This window comes from Ascidiella aspersa, chromosome 3 (genome assembly GCF_963924565.1).
Source record: "Ascidiella aspersa chromosome 3, kaAscAspe10.2, whole genome shotgun sequence".
Taxonomy (NCBI): domain Eukaryota; kingdom Metazoa; phylum Chordata; class Ascidiacea; order Phlebobranchia; family Ascidiidae; genus Ascidiella; species Ascidiella aspersa.
The window spans coordinates 4,720,242-4,742,451 of record NC_139449.1 but is presented as its reverse complement, the minus strand read 5'-3'; the positions used below and the strand labels follow the sequence as shown (position 1 = coordinate 4,742,451).

Below are 22,210 nucleotides of genomic sequence, written 5' to 3'. Positions count from 1 at the left end.
GTGAAGTTTAGATATATTTCGCTCACATTACTTGATAATGATACAAGTGAGCATTGAAACGTCCTAATCACGATAATGTCGATCTATACTCGACCTTTTTGGCTTTGTAGAGATCCGTGCATAACTGCATAGTGTACCTAAGATTTTATGCGTTCCGGCAAGGAAATGATTTTACTTTTACCCCTTACCTTACTCCAGGCTGGCTTTTCTGGAAACAATTTCCTTGAATCCTTTTGCAAACTTATTTCGATAATAACGCAACTTGTCAACCCGTTGTACTAAAGTTGCTACACATCCGGTTAACTCTTTTGGTATTTAGCGTCGTATAAACCTAGATCGTTTTTCCTTTTCTGTCTACATTGTTGTTATCGAAAGAAAAAATAATTTTATCGCAAAACTTTGAGATTGAAAGATATGCAGCTGTAGTCCACGGCTTCTTAAACTATTTTATTTCACCCCTAGCATCTCTCTCCAGATTTCATTCACCCTTATCTCATAATATGATAATAGCCTACTATATTGTCTGTACATAACAGTACAAAATGACTTAGCTTGTTTCCCAAGCTATCATCCATTTCTGGCGGTTCATCCTTATTCACCCCTTTTTGTTGGTTCGCCCCTGCGAAAATTTTATCCACCCTGGGGTGAACCATTCACCTGATTAAGAAACACTGCTGTAGACCCTATTCATTCATTGTGGAGTTGCTTGTACTAACATAATTTAGCAAGCATTGGCGACATGTTGTTTTTCGACTCCTCTCCACATAGCCTGTGCCGCTCAGTTGGTATAGCTAGAGCCCTGCTATGGCCGAGATCGCGAGTTTGAACCTCACTGCAGGCAAGTTTTTTTTTAACCTGCCCTGCTTGCATCCACAGATTCGGTAAGACTTTGATGGCTTTTGGTGTACTACTTTGAGATTATTTTTAATTGGTAGCCCGAAACTTTTCTAACGATACTTTGAAATGGTTGGAGCAAAGCCTCTCAGTTATTTTTTACAATCTGTCAGTCTATTGACAAAATCACGCGTGGACGATATTTTATTTCAAATGGAACTACTTCACCTACGAGAATGCAAAAAATGACGAAAAGAAGCATATTCAGAAGCGCTTGCAATATAAGAGGCTTAAGCCTAAATAAAAGCACGGATATCGCGTATTTTGAAAAGTTAAAGCTTGAGACAAGCTTGGCAATGCACATCATACTGTTAGTTTTGTAAAGATCAATAAAATAAATATGTAGAAACAATAGAAGGTTATTTGCCAGTGGTGAAAGTAAGACGGTCTCGAACGGCTTTCCAGTAAAAGAAGATACGCCGTACCGATAAAAAAGTATTTGTTTAGTATGACCATACTTTTTGACCAGGCCATTGTTTCCATCTTTTTTTAATGTATTTTAAAGATTTCCGATGCATATTTAAGCGCTACATCGAACGATAACCACGAGTTGTTTGTTTCTTGTTATGACGTAATCATTTGACGTCATCTCTGAAATTTAGTATGTAAAAAATTATTTCGTTTGTGTATGGCATTTTAAATTATTTTACTTCCACCACTGGTGTTTACAAAGTACATTTGTGCGAGTAATTTTAAAATATAAGTTGATGCTAAAGGTATACAAATGTTGCAGAAAGATTATTGCGGAACCAATTTTAACAAAAAAAATTGTAAAAACACAAAATCGAACAATTCGAAATTAGGGCGATTTTTTGTTTCCCGAAAAACGGTAGATTTTTTTCTTTTTGACGAGAAGTTCAACGATCAGTATTCCACGCAAGCTTGGCCTTGACACTCATTATAATCGAGCTGGATTTTCTGCGAACACAAACAAAAAGCAACTGGTTGGCACTCCCGATATTGCCAGGTGCAGGGTTTAAGCTCAAGGTTTGTGCTGAAAGCAGAATAACAAGTGGCGGGCATGCAGGGTGTGCGTGAGATTCGATTCAGAACAAAATTTGGTGAAAATTTCAGTGATACCAAACAGAATTTTGATAAAACGATGTCGCCTCGCACTCACAAGTGACGACTATGTATTTAAGCCAATCATTCGTTAGACTTTTTTAGTATATAGTATATTTGAATAAAAAACCGACTGAATTTTGGTTTAAAGTCAGACCATTTTTAGGATTTACAATAAGTCAGTATCAGTCTCTGTAAAAAAGATAAATTTAAATTTACCCAAACCACATTTACGAAACTTTTAAAGTTCATTTAACTCGTCGCTTTTGCGTCAACTTTTTACAGATTTAAAGCGGTCATTTTATTAAATCATGGTTTTTGCTTACACTTTTCTTGCAGGACCCAAAGAGTTTAATCGTTAAATTTGCAAAAAAATGTAGCAGTTCGACTCAGATTTATAAGCGTTAAAATCGGTGATTGTGGCCAACTCAGAAGGTAAGTTGAAACATATTTTTATGTCGTGTCGATTTAGCACGATTGCAAAAAAAAACGCAACATAGTTTTTGCTCAATGTCTAATATAATTAATAAAACGAGCTTCCACCCTGTTTAATTTAGCAGCGCAATTAAAAAAAGTAACCAAAAATAACCTGGTTAAAAAATAATAATAATTATTTTTTTTTAAACTTAGGAACCTTAAGAACATATAGATTCAAAGGAGATAATTTGGCAACAAAAACTATGAAAATAACTTGGTTTAATAATAATTATAATAATTAAATATTTTTTCATTTTTTTTCGCATCTTAAAAAACATACACATTTGAAGGAGATAAATTTAGCAATCGTGTCTCGGATCGAATCTCGCGCACAACCTGCCTCCCCAAAAGCGCACAACAACAACAACAACAAGAGCTCTCGCAAAAAAAACTCAGTGTCCGTAGAAGCGGCACTGGAAGCAGCGTCGGTTGGTGGGTCGCTGCCGGACCCCGTTGCGGCACTGCGGGGAATTCCCCCTGCAGGGGACCCGGTCGATATAGTAACAGGTGTTGTAATCGCACAGTGGCGCATTGCAGGTCACTTGGCAAGGCTCGGTCTTTACCTCGGTCGGGCAGCCGGTCAGACAGTAGCGCTCGCGCTTGCGCGTCTTCTTGGTGCAATGGCACTCGGACCAGCTTCCCCACTGTGTGTAGCTCTTGCAGTATCCTTTGTGGCACGGCTTGGAGCCGGACGACTTTCCTCTGCAAGATCCTGGTGGTCCTTCACAGAATCTTACCCTATGCCTCTTCCCTTTGCCGCATGTCTTGTCGCAAGCCGCCCACGGACTCCACTGAGTCCAGCCGGAGCAGGGAGCCGGATTACAAGGACCCAGTTGCTCCGGGATATGCGGACACTGATCCCCGATGCAGACTCTCTTCCTCTTCATTTCGCCGCCTCCGCACGTCTTGCTGCACTCCGACCATTGTTCCCAGTTTCCCAGGTAAGAGGCGACACCGGAGCGGACGTCCCGCTGCTTGAACTTGCTCAGGTAGCAAGCCGGTTTCTCACAGCACCCTTTTAAGCTTCCCCGAAGCGGAGGAAACATAAGCCAAGTAAAGGGAACGTATGGACAAGGCGGGTTTATAAATGGTGCGTAAAACGAGGGAATGTTCGAAAGAGCTAGAAAGTTGTGGATGGACTGGCTTTGAGCGAAGCCGCTGGACGCTAGATTCACTCTAGCGCTGTCCAAGTTTGGCGGGTTTCGGTTTCGCCCTATACTGAAGCTTCTTCCGCCCACAGATGGCTGCTCTGGCCTGCCTCCGCTCGCTGACAGCCTCGGGTACATAGAGCCCCTGTTTCTCGGCCTTCCAAGGCCCCCAAAAGTCCGGGGACGTGCCGCAAAGGAAAATCCCCTTCCTGTGATTCCAGGGGCTTCGGTTGCCGATACGTTTGGTTTAGTTCTCGTGTGATTGGCTGTGAGGTTAAAAGCGAACGGAATGATGCGGACCGTGCTACCTTGCGGCAGATTTAACCTGGATCCGAGCGGGAACACAGCTCCGAAGAAGTTCTCCGTTAAGTCGTGCTTATCCTGAATCACCTCGTCCGCTATTTCTTTCCAGTTATCCGAACGAACTTTCCCCTTGAGAATCAACTCGTAGTAGTGGTACTGAAGATGCGCGGGCAGGTAACTGATTGCGATGTCGGTGAGAGCTTTGCGGATCTGATTCTTCGGAACAGTTGCCTCACACCCGGACGCCAAACAGTCGTGGTACTGGTCCAGGAACTTTTCGGCGCCTTTGGTCTGCTCCAAATCCTGGCACTTCGGATCTCCGAAGGGTATCAGGATCTCAGGAATGGCGGAAGAGTTGACGCTGAGCGCAGGTACGTTTACGTCGCTCTCATCCACCGGGTAAACGCACCTTTCGCTCATCCAGCATCCGTTGATAAAGTAGCATTCGCGTTTCGTGATTTCTGCAGGACGAACAAAAACTAAGGTTTAATGTTTCCACAAATATGTAGCAAATTTTTACAATCTACAGTTTGCTGCCGTTTGTGTTTTGAATTCGGTACTGCGCATGCGCACGTCGGACTTGGTACTCGGGTTAGTTTTACAAAGTCTCAGTCGAATTTCGAGTCACGAAATCTGGAACCTTTGATGAGGGGTAACCAAACTACGCCGGTTTGAATCTTCCAGCCCGCGGCGCATTTCCCTAACTAGCCAAAAATGGGTTTTTAATACGTGTTATAAATTAGTAAATTAAGGCAGTAATACGAATCATGTCTTAAACTAACTATTAAAATATGAACTGATATATGCTATTGCTATATATTTTGTGACGCCCAGTCATTTAAAGAAAATTGGATCGTCAAAGCTTTGGTGTTATACTTAGGCTTACCTTTAAGGTCACCGCGAAAACACGGTTGAGAAAACCTGCCTTAAAACGTTCTTGTGAAGCCCAGGGGCTTAAAAATCCACAGTCATAAATTTGGGCTCTGATCCCGTAAGCAGAACATTTCCAAAGTAACAGCAGTTAAGCCTACTCACCTTTCCATCCTGCCATCTTTGGCTTATGCCCGAACCTTTCGAGCACAGTGTTCATGTAACAGCCGGGAGCGTTGGCGAATGTCTCGTTCGCAAACTCGTCCAGAATGCACTTGGTAATAAAGGGTGCCCACGGGTACTGAAACAATATGACGTATAGAAAGAATTTGGTGATTTTGAGTGTTTTACGTTTGTGGAATGTATACAGGACTATTCCTTTTTAATACAAAATTTTGAATTCAATTGATTAAGAAGAAGTTAGGAAACATGCGAGGGATTTATATTTGTTTTGCACTTTCAGTCTCTACAAATACTGATGTGTCCTTTAGAAAAATCCAAGTGTTTTTTATAAGAAATTGACTTTATTTTTTCATACAAAATCACGTATAGTAAACTAATGTAGATTTCACTTAAGTTTAAATGCTTTACACAAAAACTGGCGCGTCTTTAATTTCCAGAAATGAACGTGCTCTATGCAAGTATACGTTATTCTCTAAAGAATTACGTGATCTTTTTTTATAAATTTACAAGCCTTTAAAAAACCATTGTCGATAAGTTAAACTCGCTTGTAGCAATATTATCGTATTTCAATAAAAAAATTCATGCGGTATGTACAAAACCGAAATCCATTGTGTTGATGTGAAGCACCTTAACTTAAACTATAAAATCACCCTCTTCGGGGTAATTTTTATCTGAATCAGTTTTACATAATGTATTTTCATGTGGTGGTCTCATTCAGATAATGAATTGACTTGTTTGGGTTAATTTATTTTACATATTTTGAACTGAGTAATTTAATATACTAGAGGTGGTCTCAAAGAATATAATTTTTTGCAGTTGTGGCATTTAGTTATTACTCTCCTGACAATAAAATCAATTAAAAATATTTTTTTTCTATAGCAATGCTATTGAAGTTTGTAATCGATGTCGCATGTTATATGACTTAATTGAAGGTATTAACTACCTTTAAAAATTATTGACGCAAACCTTACAGCGTATCTCACCTTAGCAATATACTCCTGGGCTCTCTTTTGAAAAGCTTGGTTTCTGATGGCGAGGTGGCAAACGGGTACCCCGGGCATTATGGCCTGTCCGGCCGTGCTTCGGTATATTGAAAGTTCAAAGTCGTACCCACAGCCTGGGTTTCTCATACAAGCCGAAAAGTCTAGGTCCAGAGCCTGGTTGTTGAGTGGAATGCAAGGTATCCTGAAAAAGGAAAGGAAATGTTGTGGGGATGCTTAAAGCGTGAACAGAAGTACTTAGTAAACCGAAAGCCATTGCAGACTCACCGAATCTGTTTACCTATGATGCAAGCAGAGCAGGCTAGAAAAACAACTAGCCTGCAGTGAGGTTCGAACTCACGACCTCCGGTCAAGCCGGGACCGTCGCTCTACCAACTGAGCTATGCAGGCTCCGAGAGGAGCGAGTCGAGAAACAACCATGCGCCAATGCTGGCTCAATCTGTTAGTACAAGCAATTCAATTGAAGGGGATCCACAGTACCATATCATTTATTCAATAAAACATGCACACATATGTGTATTAACAACTGTGATCTAGCCCTTCTGAAGCATCTTTGTGACCAACGATTACGGCTTACGTATAATTAGTACACTGAAAGCCATTGCAGACTCACCGAATCTGTTGATCTTTGATGTAAGCAGGGCAGGCCAGAAAAACTAGCCTGCAGTGAGGTTCGAACAATATTCGAAAATATGTGTTTGACAACTGTTATCTAGCCCTTCTGGATCTGATTTTTTGGTATGGCTGGAGGTCGTGAGTTCGAACCTCACCACTGGCTAGTTATTTTTCTACCCTGTCTTGCTTCCATCATTGATCGACAGATTCGGTTAGTCTGCAATGGCTTTCGGTGTTTTATCTACATCTATTAAGATACTAGAAGTTGCAAAGCTTGTAACGAAATAACAATGAAATGTTATGTTAAAACCTGGAAAAAACGGAACGAAATATCAAAGCTTGTACTTATTATTAGTTAAACGTTTCGAACACACTGGTTTTACTTAAAACTTTACTTTATTAAAATTAAAAAATGGAAAGGGCAAAAACCTTACCCATTGCCGGACAAGGCAAACGTTTTGTGCACCACAGTCACTGTTTAAAATTACTTCACTATTAAAAGTTCTTTGTTTAAAATGATTTGGCCTAATGTAAATCTGAAGACAGATGACTTAAATTTAACACTTTGGTTGCCGTTTGTTTGGCTTTTTCATTAATTTTTGTTGTTGTTTTGTTGTGATCAAAAGTGGTTGTTGCAATTTGATAAAACATTTATTTTTCAAGCTAATGATTAGTTAAGGACTATCGTTGTTTGTTAAAAATTACTTACCTTTTACTTCAATTATTCTTCACAAGACTTGACTTTTATCGACTTACTTTTTGTTAAAAAGGACCTTACCTGGACTTAAGTTACTTCTTGTGTGACTAAACTGGGATTGACACAACTCCAAGACGACTTGTTCATAAAATAGCCAATAATTCCAAAAAAACGCTTACCTTTGGCAGTAAGGTATGTTCACAGGCGGTTGAATATCAGCGACGCCGGAGATTATTTTCGGGCATTTATCTGGGTACGAAGGGCAAGCCAACGACGCAATACCTGGTGGTATTCCCTGTGGCACTGAAGCTGGAAATTTAAAATAAGTTTTGTTTGCACTGTACTAAAGCAATGGCTGTTCAGCTCAGGATATGCAACGCATGAAAAACGGAATTACATTCCTGTTATTACGCAACGAGTATTACTATTTTACACAATAAATGGAGCAGAACACGGCGTAATGTTTAAACTCCGATATAGCTTTTTTATTGCCCATTGTGTTAAAACAGTAATTCGTGACCGGTATTCCATGGAACATTAGTCAAATTTTAACATTTGAAATGTATTGGTCCGTGTTCGTGATGAAACAGACTATTTTTCTCCTAATATTAGTAATGTAAACCAGTTATTTTAAGTCCCAGTATAGTACTTCGTAAAATAACTCAAGTCCAAGTCAAATTATTTTGAATAAATACAAAGTCAAGTCCCTGTCCAAGTCATTGGTTTCCCAAGTCAAGTGCAAGTCAAGACTATACCAAGTCAACTTCAAGTCAAGTCCCTGTTACAGAAATGAAACGTTAAACTATAAAATGTGTAAGCTCGTCTGAATATGATCAACAACTAAAGTAAAAAAATGGGATAAATAACCCAATTTTATATAATATTGCTTAATGAAAAAACTTCATTTGAACCTAGGGTCGTTTATCCAAAATACATAAGTCCAGTCAGGTCAAGTCATTTCCCCCAGATTTCTTTGGTCAAGTCAAGTCATTTTAAAACCCGGAACTTAGTGCACTTAAGTCAAGCCTTTGACTTGAGTCATTACAACAACACTGCTTAATATACAAAACCAACTGTATAAAATGTCAGCCAGTCTGTGGAGTCATGCGTAATTAAATGTTATATTTGGCATTTTAAACCACCGTCGGCCTGAGACGTGTATTTTAATTAAACTCAAGGCAGCGAGATACCTTCAGGCAAAATAAATCAAAAACCTAATGTGTAAGCTGTAATCATTCAGAAATATATATATGAATTTCCATTGCTACTACATTCTTGTTAAAAAAGATTATTTAAACTGTATGTTAGGTTTACAAACTTCTCTTTAAGTATTTAGACTCCTTGCAATGTTATAGTAAGGTTTCCATGTTACGTTGCAATATCCTATACTTCGTGGCACACAGGTTTCCCGATAAACTATTTAATCGCATTTTTAAACAGCAATTTGTATAAGGCTCGATGATATCGAATTTCGTATTTTCAAATTGGCCATAATTTTTTTTGATCCGGAGTGGAAAAAATAGAACGAAAAAATTTCGTTAAAAAAATAAATTTGTTTTAAAAACACAAATTATACTTGAAATACTAAAGGGTTATTCGAAACGTCCAAAATGATAGCTACTTCTGTATGGGCTTTGATATTCTTATTACGTCTTAGTACAACCTCCAACCATTGTGCTCCATACTTAGCTTTGTTTTGGTTGGTTCTAAAATTTTAAAAGAAGACCTTCGAAACTAGTGGTAAACTAAGTCAGAGCGGCCTTCGGGTTGAACATTTGCTTTTTTGCAGGCAGAAATTATAAAAAATGTTCTTTTTTCACCAGTTCATCCCGCTATCTTTTCACACGGTCGTACTGACTTATGCCAATGATTTGATTTCAGTGCACTTAAGTCCTTGTTCTTAAATGACTGGACTTGACTTCGACCAAAAAATTAACTTGTGGAAGTTTTTAAGAGGAACAACTTTGCCAGAGAAACTTATTGGCAATCTTCTAAGACTATTGCAGGAAAGTCATGAAGCAGCACCCGATCAAAACCTGAGATTTAGTGGAAAAGAATCCAGCAGTTAAGGGGTTCGGTCTTTTGGGTAAAATGACTTGATTTAAGTCTTTTGGACAAATGACTCGACTTGACTTAAGTCTTATGAACCATTGACTTTAGTTAAATTGAAGTGTTTCTAAAAAGCATTTTTTTTAATGAATTTAATTATCTTTTCAAGTTTTGCATATAAAATTATTCGCTTATTTTGCAAATAACTTGACTGGAACTTAAGTCATGTCAATGTGTTGAGTTTACAGCACAGTTATTAGCCGCCCTAACAAACATTATGTAATTAAAGCGAGTTAAGAGATTAGCGGAAAATGTGGGGAAAGCAATTCTTACTCAAAACCAGCCCTCTTCCAGAAATTTCCGCAAACTCGCGTCGGACTTGCTCAAGTGATGTCACTTGTGGTGCAACAGCTGCAAACAAAAACAAAGTTAAGGTAACAGTGCGATTCTCGATATTTTAGTCCAGTACCGATATTCGATGTTTTGCTCACGAAATACCACGATACCAAATGACGTCAGGGCCAAATAAAAAAGCCTATATGTGCAATGTTACTGTGTTCAATTTACTGTGTTTAATGCCAAAACGCCTTTAGGCTGGATCGCAAAACAAGGCTGTTAATTTGGTACAATCAGCAACGATACCATTTTTGATAAACCATACATCGGCTTTAAAACGATATTATTGGACCTCCCAAGTTTTTGTGCACTTAGCGAAACTTAAAATGACTCTGTAACCTGCTCACGTTTTGTAAATCTAGTTTTTGAAACTAATTTGAACAACAATTTGTACAACTAATAGTAATATGTATAGTCGCGGACGACTGGTTGCATAACTTCATATAACTGATAAGTATAGGGCGATTATTTGTTGACTTGTCAAAAAAAGTTAAAATTTTGACAAAATTTACACGTTAGGTCAAAATTATTTCAAGTCAAAATCGAATAAAAGTTCACATAAATCGTAAAAAGTTTTTTGAAATGATCGTTCATTTTTTTTTAATTCGTTTTTCTAGTTTATCCAAAAAAAGTTTTGGATTATATTCAACGATGTATTGTATCTTAATTATCGCAAAATACCGTATATGCGAGCAGAATTAACCACCGGGGTCTCTTTGCTTTGTCCAAATGTATTGAACAGTGTTTGCTGTCTTTTTTCGGTTGTGATTTGCAGTTATCCCATTTTTTCATAACTATGGGTCTTTGTTAAATTTTGCAATTATTTTTATGTTGTATTTTAACTGAGCAAGGAAATAAACTGAAGCAATACATTTTTTGTGTCTAATTCAGCATTCTGCATCCCCTAGAAACAGTTCGCTTACCTCTTGGGGGTGCGAGTACCCCTGGTTAAGAAACCTGGCGTAGACAAATATTAAGCCCGTATAGATTACCAGGAAACTTTGCGAAATATGTGCTTACTTATTTGCTTTAAAATGCACTTGTTGTTCGCGCCCATGCAGCAATGCTTCGCCAAAGTACAGTTTTTTCTTCCAACTACTGGATCTCCGGTACAAACATCGCGACAAATTGTCTCCGTCGCCGCTGTAAATTAAGTTTAGAGATTAGACTAACGTTCTGATACTGTATTAAGATTTTAAAGTGTTCCGCGGAAATTTTTGTAGTCTTACAATACCACCTATGCTTGGATAACAAATAGTCCACAAATAGAGCTAAAAAGCAACAACATCTAAAGCAGAATAGTTTATAATACCATAGTATTAAGACCAACGACCTAATAAAGTCAAATTCGCAGAAATAACCAAGACAGAATAATAGCTAAAAAACACGACAGAATAATAGCTAAAAGACTTAAACCTGTCGGAATAAGATGTTGGGTTAAGGTTAAAATTATTAGGGAAGTTAGTGATGTATTTAGGGGTGGGGTTTGGGGTTAGGTAAAAGGTTGCATAGGCTTTATTCTGATTATTTTAGGTCTTATTCCGACGAGTTTAGTTTATTACGATTTAGATAGTAGTCCTTTTTTGATCTTATTCCGAACTGTGGGTTTTTCGACGTTCATGTTGTTCTTATTTCCGTCTTGTGGCTTGAGTCCGAATAGACATGTAGGCAAACATGCGAAACTTGAATGTAGCCTACAGATCATTTTCAACATTTTTCGGTGTTCTGCCGAACACTATAGTATGGTGTTTCGCAAGAAATTACCAGTTTAACTAATGTTTCATGAAACACAAGTCGAAAGTCCCTGGTTCAACGCAATGAACTTAGTTAGTAGCTTAATATAATATATGACCACGTAATTATCCATTGTCAACAATTTTCTTTTCTATTGTAATTTGCTTAAGTTATTGTTATGTAATAATAAGACTGGCTGCGTACAACAATATTCTAGCACAGTCCCATAGGATTTTGTGTTCATCCAAACGGGCCTGGTAATCTAAGAAAAACTAAACGAACTAGTTTGTTGTGTGGTTTAGTACCACACTAAAATTGCTAAAATCTGGAATTCCCCCAACACGATCGTGTACGTTTGTCTTTAAAAACAGAAACCTTTTTTTATGTTAAACAATGGCAATAAAGCGTAACTAATCGTTGAAAAAAAGCAGATTGAGTAAATCCAATTTAAAAACTTACAGACACCAGCAGAAGCTAAGTGAAAATACTAGCTAGTTAAACTTTTTTACAAGTTGTTAAACGGTATGGAACAATAATAATGTTTATAACAGTTTTACATATTTTTTAAAAAGTTACCACCGACTTAACTTAGACTTACATTTTTTAACTAACTTGTTTACAATATTGGTGTTTACTTACTCTTGCTGCAAACTCCTTTGTCAATCAGATTCTTTTCCAAATTGCGATCGCACTTTTGTGCTTGGGAACTTTGCAGAAAAACTAGGGCAAAACACAAAGGGAGAAAGAACCTTTGAATGTTCATCTTTCGAGCACCTTCTTATCCTTATAGCCGTATTTTTGCTATTTGTTGGTTAAAACCCCAAAGCCGGGTTATCCCTTTATCTCGGTTTAGAAAAAAACCTGAAAAGCAGCATAAAAAATATATTTTGAGGTGATAAATAGATTTAAGTCTTACTTTATGATGTTGAAAAACTCCAATAAATCATGGAAATTAGGTCGTTAAAAAAATACAAATTGTTATCAAATTAAAAAGGCAAAATGGGGCGTCCAAAAAGCGCAAAACTATTTTAACCAACGGAAAAGTAGGTTTCTAATCTACAAGCTCTTTAAAGCGTCTTTAAATAAACTCGAGGTACCAAACTTTTGCAATTCAAAAGGCATGGTTTCGTTTTTTGAAGTAAGCCCAAAATTGAGTCTTTTAAGCACAAACCTTGCAATAATAGAAAATATACTTGTTGCGAAAAATCTATCCAGCGCATGGAATATATTAGGCTTTCACAGAAACCAAAATTATGTATGTTTTAAAAATTAAAACACATAAAACTGGGCTGTTAAAGCTGTTTAAATAAACACTCATCTTTGCCAAATACTAAAGAATGTTGTTCTACAAATAATTGTACAAAAAATGCTACTGAGTATAATATTATTCAGAGCGTAATTAGAGATCCAGATTTATATTATTTCAAATTCATTTTAAACCAACGTTTGATGCAGCATTCATGACTGTGAAAAATACATCACCAGAGCTAAGTAGCCATACATAAAATGCTGGTAAAAACGTCATTGCCGACTTATTTTGGAAACTTTTCGACGGAAAATAATCGCCCAAGGCTCTGGAAACTTTGGCAGTAAGGTCTTTTGAATAACGCCGGAAAATGTTTTAGTGGCGACCTTTTTTTATATTCCCATTTTTTGTTTTATTTCGCCAAAAATCCGTTAAAAATAATTGTTGTACTTTATGAAACTTAGAGCCGTAACGTGCTTTTAAAAACTCTTTTTCTTGCTGGAAAACCAGTTTTTTTTTTAACACAAAAATTGTGTTTATGACCAAAGCCCCAACATATTAATTCAAAACTTCTAGCTCTGTAACATTTTTCGTGATTGAAACACAGCTGATGTATGCATTCATAACACTTTGCCAGTGTTGTAGAGAATTAAACAATGACTGGACTTAAGTGCACTAAAGTCACTGCTATGAAATGACTTGACTTAAGTCTTTTATTTAGGCAAAATGACTTGCCTTAATTGGACTTTGTGTCAAATGACTTGGGCTCAAACTAGGTGTTTTCATTAATTTTTTAATTAAATTGGGTTATTTATAACCATTTTGCCTGCAAAACATTAATTCCATTGTTTTCTATTTCTTGCATTTCTGTTTGTTTAGTCTGGACGTTAGACTCTAGACTCGAGTCATTGCTCATACTCGTATGAGTTTACTAATTTTAATAGTTTAACGTTGTTTTTTGCCAATGACCAGACTTGAAGAATTTCTCTGAAATATTTAACTGGGACTTGGCTTGTTATTTTTACAAACGTCTTGACTTGAACTATAGTTATTATCCAAATGACCTTACTGGGACTTCATTTCAAAAATATTTGTTTAGAACACTGTACATTATTGACATATTGTTTAGCAACTTAACTGTGAGATTTTTATAAGACACTTGTTTAAATAGACCCGCTTTTGTAATTTCGGTTCTACGCTAAGCTAACAACAACCAGCTTTACAATGTCGAACGAATCTTCGCCTGTCATTTTTATAGGCGTTCGATGTTGGGGAAAAAAACGACTCCAGATCTTACAAAGTGACGGCAAAGTTTCGGTGTCATTCCAAGAGTTATTTATAACCCACGCTAAATACGAACTTTCAGGTCGTACGCCTTATGCGTGATGACACTGTGTTTTCAGCGCAACAAATAATCCCCCTAATCGGAATTTTGTTTAAAAACGCCACTCCATCGGCCCTGTAAAATCAAGTCCAATCGAGAAATAACATGGCGTCGTTTCGATTGCAACAAAGAGTTTTTACACGTGCTTTTTGAGCGTGCGAGATGTCCCACGCAAAAGCAAGTGCACGTGGTAAAATTCGGTCACGTTTTGGTGAACTTCACAACAACAAAACACGATAAATTACTTTCGTTTTCTGTGGAATCTCAATGGCGTTTTAGTTGCTGCGAGTTTTTTATTTTCTCGGTAAATCGAAATACAAAGTATTTCGGACTGAAAGGCGTTAGTTTAAACCAGTGGTTCCCAAACTTTTTAGGCTCGCGGCACACTAAAAATATCTTAAGTATTTCGCGGCACACTTTTAGCAGAACAACAATAGAGTCTTGTTACAATCGCCCTTAACATACGACCAACTATATGTGAATGTCTCAATATGATTAATTTGTAACGGGTATAGTGCGTATTCAAGTCTAAAATGCTTGCGCGTATGCCTATTGGTAATACAAATATGCCTATTGGTAATACAAATATTTCTATTTTCCGAAATTACAAAAAGTTTCGCGGCACACCTGGCAATCTTTCGAGGCACACAGTTTGGGAATCACTGGTTTAAACTGTTAAAACTTCTTTTTGTCTGTTTGCCCAACGTGTTGTCATTTTATCACGCAATTTTGCCGTTTTTATATACCGTATTTTATAACAGATTTATACTTTGTATCTAAACAGCTAACTAACAATGATTGTACACTTTGCACTATTGCATCAACTAATCCGTTTCAGCAATCAAACGAAACGCTTGGTTAAACTAAAAAATATCGTGTCACAAATCTCAACAATATAATCTATTACCTCGAAAATATGACAACATATTTTATGAGAATGGGAAAAGTATGGTATAACCACTTTGTGATTAAAAGTAAGCTTACCTGCGATCAACATTACAAATTAACTGAAGTGAAAAACGCCCGCTTTTTAACAACAAGCTTTTTAACAACTATTTAAGCCCGTGTTATTTTTTACAAATAAATGTTAGAAACAAGTTAAAACTTCGAAACCTAGCCTACGGTGTGGTGAATAACACAATAAAATTCCAAACAAAGGAATATTTTTAAAGTTAGGAAACTGAATACAAAAAATGCCCCAGGTTTGAATTTTTTTGTATTACTAACATTGTCTGATGAATGTTAAACTAACAGCAAATTTCTGTATCACATTGACGTGTACACATTACATAACGTAAAACTGATGACGTAATTCGTCGTGAAGCTATTTTGAAGTTTTAATTATTTCTAATATTTTTTTATTTATAGGTTTGTCTTTTTTTTTTAATTCTTTTAAAAAAGTAGTTTTTATATATTTGTATTTAAACATTTTTCTTCTAAAACGAATTTAGCATCGTTTTAAAATTCCTAATAAACGATTAATATAAAGTTTGAAAACTTGTCATGGAAAAACGCCCCAGGTTTGAATAATAAGTTATTTTAAACTCGAGATTTATCTTATAGTCTTTCTGATAATTTCTATGTTCACGATGACGTATTTACTTCATATGAAGTAGTTAACGGCCTAAATCACCGTGAAGCTATTTTTCAAGTTTTGTAAATTCTGAAATTTTTTGGATCAAAAGATTGATGTAAGAAGTGATAATGTTTCCTTTGGTATTATATCACTGTTTTTGTTTATAGAAACATTTTAAATCTTTGTTATTAATACTGTTTGTATGCTCATATACAAACATATCACTATCATTTAAGGATGTCCAACACTCGTGCTGTAAACAAGTCATTTAAAAATGACTTAAGTCCAAGTACCAGTTCAAGTCATCAGTTGCGCAAGTCAAGTCCCAGTCAAGTCATAATTAGAGCAAGTCAGCTTCAAGTCATGTCCTTGTCATAAAAATAAAACGTTAAACTATTAGAATTTTTACACTCGCATGATTATGAAAAATAACTGAACTGAAAAATAAGGAAAACGGAACATATAGCAGGCAATTTGTTTTTTGTGCAAAAATTTGGACAAATAGCTCAATTTAATAAAAAAAATACTTGAAAAAAAGCTTTATTTCAACCCAAGTCATTTGTTCAAAAGCCTTAAGTCAAGTCATTTGTCCGAAAGACTTTAGTCAAGTCAAGTCATTTAAAAACAGTGACTTAAGTGCACTTAAGTCAAGTCATTGACTTAAGTCATCACAACACTGCCGATACTTAACATTTTATTCCGATACCCAATGTCCGACACCAAATGACGTCATTATCATGTTCAAGCAAGTAAAAATGATGAAATTCGAACGTTTAAAAGTATTTCTTTCAGGTTCGTAGCCCAAAATTTTCTTTAGTATTGACACCGATACCACTATAGTATATCGTAGTATCAGACGACCACCGATTCTACTACTTGGATCGGGGATAGACTCCAAACAGATGCTAAGGTACAGTCATACTATCATCTATTAATATAGTGATGAATAATAGTTTTTACCGAGTCACAGTGACTCGTAGGTGGAGTCACTCTTCAATTGCCAACAGCGATAAATCGGTTTCCTAAGTTAAACGTTAGTGGAAAATAATACTTTGCTGTCGCGTGCTTCTATATAAGGTTGAATTCTAAACCTTGCACTACGACACACGGTACTAATCTTCAGAAAGCCAAACCTGTCTGTTTAAAAGTATTTACAGTGTTATTAAACGGCTTGGCAGTATTTCGTTGAACGGTTACTTTTGAAGATTGTCAAAAATAAAACAATTTAAAATTGACTTTATTAAAAAACAGGCAGTGAATCTACCTTGAGGTATTTTATATATATAACGTATTGTATGCTATACGTGATATGTTTTGATGTTTTGATGGTTTGAAGTGTTGTAAACAAATAATTTTGAAATTATTTATGTCCCAGTCAGGTCATTTGTAAAATAACCAAGTCCCAGTCTAACTCATGAGTTACTCACGTTAAAGTCATAACTAGAACAAAATCAACTCAAAGTTAAGTCATTTCACAAGTTGTTATACTGTTAAAAACATTTGTTCTGATGTTATAAAGGAAACAATATTCTGATTTTCATAAACTGAACTTGTTACACTGGCCAAAGTTTTTTTTCTTTTTATTCGCCAGACGTTTCAGCTCAATTTTATTTGTGGCCAAATATTTACTTCATTTTCTTTATCTAGGTTTTCAAAAAACCACTGCCTGAACTGAAAACAAGGTTTTTGAATAGGCCTTATACTTATCCGTAATTATATATGTCTAACCATTACCACTCTAACTGCTAAGCAAAATCAATTTCCAAACACATTTATCATTCCAACCTAAATTGCAAAACGTTTAAGTTCTAAATAAACGCAAAGCCCGTTAAATTCAGTCTCGCTATTATTTAGCTGCAAATCTATAGCCCGGGGCATAACTACGCGCAAAGCAAAGCCAAAACAATTTCCGAGTCACTATTAGCCACACACCTGGTAACTAAAACTTGTTGTTTTGTTAGCACTATTGCGCTAATTAATTTCCTGCCTCCGAAACAAACTGATCATACTAGCTTCCGTTGGTGCCAAACGTTGCGATAAATCGTTTAACGCTGCTAGCAGTAGAAGAAAGGAGAATGCACAAATGGCCTCAAGACACGGCCGTCTTTAGCTGCCGTTGCACACAAACAGACCGATATATACGGCATTTGCTAAACAGTACAGTGGTTGGACTTTCCCAGATTCTGCGTCATTTTTGCGGCGAATCTGACATTTTACGTTTTCTGAGAGATAATTGTTTAGCGATTTACACGTTCTATGTTGTGGAATGGCCCGTTTTGCATATTTCTTTAATGCAAATAAGCCAAGGTTGGTCTGGTAATCCACTAGCTAAAACAAATCTCATTAATAATCCGTGTTCAATTGATTTTAAACAATGGGTATTTTGTGCCAACTCCTGTGCTTTGATTGTTTATCTTTTCCACTTTAATAAGGACTTTTCCTTTGTTTTTTTTATGCTTTTTTGAAAACTATGCTTTAGCTTCGCGTAAAAATCGATTGTACCTTGAACATTCTCTGTTGTCTGAAATTTTGGGTTCGTTGAATTAAAACCTTTGATATAATAATTGACACTTTTTCGTGTGCCTTTTGGCAAAATATGACTTTTATGTAAAAAATCATTAAAAACTGTTCAAGTAAAAAAAAAAACTTGAAATTGTCAATTAGATAAAACCACTTAATAAGTGAAAACGAACTTATACAAAATTCAGTACTTAAGTGATTTCAAGTGGGCCCATACTTAACTCTACCATTTCCACGTTGCTTCTGGTAAAGATTTATCACTCCCCGTAAAATAACTTGAGGCAACGGCCTTCCTTGAAACACAAGCGGTTTCTCCATAAACGGCGTGTGACGTAACTTGTAAGGTCAGCAGAGTTTATTCGGATTATCTGTTCCGCAAACTCCCTTCATAAGGCCTAATTATTCAACCTCAATGCGGTTATGACTTATAAAGTGAAGTTCACTAAAGTCACTGCTGTTAAATGACTTGACTTGACTCATATCTTTTTGACAAATGGCTTGATTTGAATCTTTTGAACAAATGAATTGGGTTGAAATAAAATGTTTTAATTAAGCATTTTTCATTATTAAACTGGATTATTTATCTTAAGTTTTGGACATAAATCAAATTGCTTGCTCTATGTTGCATTTTGCATTATTTGTTAGTTGAGTTGTGGCGCATAATCGGACTATTTTGACAATTTTAATAGTTTAACGTTTAATTTTAATGACAAATACTTGCAATTGACTTGCTCTTATGAGTTGACTGGGACTTGACTTGTTATTTATTCAAAAAGACTTGACTTTGAATTAGGTTCCTTCAAAAATGACTTGACTGGGACTTAAGTCATTTCAAAATGACTTGTTTACAATACAGATGTCTGTTACATCTATAAAGAATTATTGGAAACGCGGAGAAAATTAACAAAAAACAAATTGTAAAGTGTTATTGTTGTGTTGGGTCGTACAATGCTGAATAATGACATGTGTTACAATGCACCAAATCAATTGATTTTGTAATTTATTTAAGTAGATATTTCTTTGTTTATTTTAATTTTATTGCCACAAGATAAAACCTATTTTATTTTGAAATTTTTTTTTACATTTTTTTTTGAAGCATGATTTTTACTTAGCTAATTACTACTCAACAATCAGGTTGTCGAACCGTTTAACTTTTCCGGTTCAGGTTCAAGAATTTTTTCGGAATCCGGTTCAGTTCCGGTTTCGGTTCGGAGGAATTTAAAAGTTCCGGTTCAGCTCCGGTTCGACCTTCGTTATTTTAAAACCGGTTCATAAAGTTCCGGTTCAGATACAATATAATTTGCGTTAAATCTCAAAACGTGGGTCAACAAATGTAGAGAATAATCTTTGAATTGTAAGTCATTTAATCTAAGTTACGTGATGTATTAAAAAAACAGCAACTCATTATTGAAATATCTGAAAAATAAAAAATCAACGATTTTTTCATTCAATATTCATATTTTTTCATAAAATTTCGAATATGGCGTAACTTGACTCTGTAAAATGGAAGTTGTGACGTCATGCAGGAGCTAACCGCTTTTATTTACAGGTTTGGGTTCGGTTAAGGTTCAGGTACTTTCAAATTATTCGGTTCAGTTCCGGTTCGGCTCCTTAAAATCTTATAAAAACCGGTTCGAGTTCGGTTACGGTTCGGATAAAATTGACCCAAAACCGGTTCATAAAGTTCCGGTTCGGTTCCGGTTCGACTCCCTGTCAACAATAGAGCACCGTTTAATATAAATTCAATCAATTTAATTTACCAATTTAACCAAACTGTGTCTGCGCCATATGTATTTGTAGCAGTTACAAAATACATACATTTAGTCTGTTGCAAGCAGTGTTCCTCTAGTGCAGTGGTTCTCAACCTGGGGGTCGCGACCCCCAAGGGGGTCGCAAGGGGTTGTCTGGGGGGGTCGCCGTGTAGTGTTTGATAAAGAAAAACTTCATAAGAAACAAGCAATATGAACCAAAAGTTTAGCAGTAGAGAATGCACAAAAGCAACGCCAGTCTAACATTTGTCTTTGTGTGGCTTTTGCCGCAGTGAACCTGTAGCGTTTATGACGTCACCATTACAAAATTCGAGCCAAAAACGATAAATTGTCTTAATTTTAACTGCTGTGTCCGGCGGTTTTTAAATCATTAGGACAGTAAGCTTTCTGTTCTATTTGGCCGAATTTATTTGAAACTTTGTGGGATGAAGTAAATCCACGGACTCAAGAGGCCTCCAAAATTGTTTATACCAACTTTACCAACGAAAATCAAAACATTTTTCGCTTCGCGCGATTATGTGGCGTATTTCGTCAATTTTTGTGTGCAGCATAAAAGTGTCAGGTGAAGTATAGGGCACTTTAGTACCAAATTTAAATTTAGGCCAACTTACAATAAAATTTGTGCTAAGTTTACAATAGATTACAGGCAATTAGTATTTCTACTTGTCAGCGGTATCATAACTTTTACATAGCATTTTCTAAAACATCAACAGAATCCCGGTAATAACATTTTGGTGTTGTCGGTTTAGCAAAAAGAAATAGAATTCCGGTAATAACATTTTGGTGTTCTCGTTTTAGCAAAAGGAAATATAATTTACAAAAAGCTTTATTATTGGACTACCGTTAACGACTAACCGTTTTTTGTAAATTTGTAAGGAATTTTGGCTGCTCACCAAGAACAGTTACTTCCATTGATTCTTTTTAGTCTCGCACTAGGTACATGCTTAATATTATTTGACCTAAATATCTGAATTTCACACCAACAGTGTCCTAATATTTAACCCATCATCTGACAACCCTGCTGGCTCAAACCGTAACTTTAGCTTGTTGTGCAATGTGCATAGCACATTTTAGCCAAATTTTGATGTAATCCTAGTATAGATTTTTTTCCTATTCGAATTTTGCCAATTTTAAAATGTGTTTTTTATTTACTCAGGTTTATCTATCGCACACTATAATTGGGGGGTCGCGAAAGTTATCGAAAACTCAAAAGGGGTCGCGAGAACAAAAAGGTTGAGAACCACTGCTCTAGTGTTCCAGCGATGAATTTATCTTTGAAAGTTTGTTTACGGTGACGTCATAATAAGCATTATATCGTCATAGCTAGATAATGACCACTCAGGTCAACCGCAAAACGAAATACACCCAGCTTTAGGCATTAATTACACAAAACAACACCGAGCTTAAAATTACAACCTTTCCTCCGATTAGAACCTAATTGCTGATCACGTTAATACGTCACATGTCTGGACCAGTTTTGTGGCCAGTTCACTTGGGCCAGCTTTTTTGAACGCTTTTGTGACATTTTAGGCCGTTGGCCTGTTCGTTACACTTGAAACTTGCTTACAATGTTATATAATTTTAAGCAATATTTCAGGAAATCTAGTATCTATGAGGTTTAAATACTGTTTATATAAGAAAATCAGGCAAGTTGTGAAATCTTTGATTTAAAACCAACTGTAAGGCAAAGTATACATAGGCAAATTACGCAATTACATAACTCGTGCTAAGTTTTTCGGCCAATTGATACGATATTGACTTGGCCGCGCGTCTTTTAATGGCTTTTAAACGATCTTTGGTGTTGATTTGATGTTTTTCCGTGATATGTTGCGTCTGTTACGACACGTAACTTTTCCTGGCATTTGCCCCTCATTAGCAGGGAAATGGTTTTCTTGGGCGCACGGCCTCAGCCTTGCAATTAACTTACGCTTTGCTATAAAGGAGAGAACGTTACTCTAGCCTGGCCTGGGTTTGAATTGTGCTTAAAGGTGAAGTTTGTTTAATAAAATGGTTGATTTTGTTACGTTTTGTTGTGGGAAATGGTTTTAGGCTTAAAATTACGAACAACGTTGATATTATTTGTAACTGGATTTCTTTAAACAATGAATGAGAGCAAGGTTTTTGGTCTAAGAAAGGCAATGTTTAAATCGTGCATTAAGGTTGCGTTTGTTTAAACCAGATAAAGGCATTCCTGCTTTGGGTCAAAGTTTTTTTATGTTATTTTAACTTTTTCTAAGTCTTTCTAAGCTTTTAATTCATGTTTTTATTCAGAGCCAGATTAGGCCT

At 36.2% G+C, this 22,210-nt stretch overlaps 1 protein-coding gene and 1 non-coding gene across 2 annotated transcripts; both read right to left on the bottom strand.

The window, feature by feature from the left end:
* Positions 1-1,020: 1,020 nt before the first annotated feature.
* On the bottom strand, positions 1,021-11,220 carry LOC146158182 (uncharacterized). Its single transcript, XM_083386017.1, has 7 exons — positions 10,716-11,220; positions 9,633-9,710; positions 7,430-7,559; positions 5,921-6,122; positions 4,920-5,055; positions 2,997-4,345; positions 1,021-1,812 (listed from the first exon to the last, which is right to left on the bottom strand). The coding sequence occupies exons 1-7, from the start codon at positions 10,750-10,752 to the stop codon at positions 1,759-1,761; spliced, it is 1,986 nt and encodes a 661-aa protein (XP_083242143.1). The 5' UTR covers positions 10,753-11,220; the 3' UTR covers positions 1,021-1,758.
* Positions 6,254-6,328, bottom strand: Trnaa-ggc (transfer RNA alanine (anticodon GGC)). The gene has a single exon. It is a non-coding gene; the product is annotated as a tRNA-Ala (tRNA).
* Positions 11,221-22,210: the final 10,990 nt, after the last annotated feature.

Excerpts from the sequence above, each read along its gene's own strand:
- LOC146158182 (XM_083386017.1), bottom strand. The coding sequence starts at position 10,752 with ATGGGCGCGAACAACAAGTGCATTTTAAAGCAAATAA. Across the intron at positions 4,346-4,919 it reads AAAGATGGCAGGATGGAAAG|AAATCACGAAACGCGAATGC; the intron begins GTGAGTAGGCTT and ends TTCGTCCTGCAG. Across the intron at positions 1,813-2,996 it reads TGACCGGCTGCCCGACCGAG|AAAATCCAGCTCGATTATAA; the intron begins GTAAAGACCGAG and ends TTGTGTTCGCAG.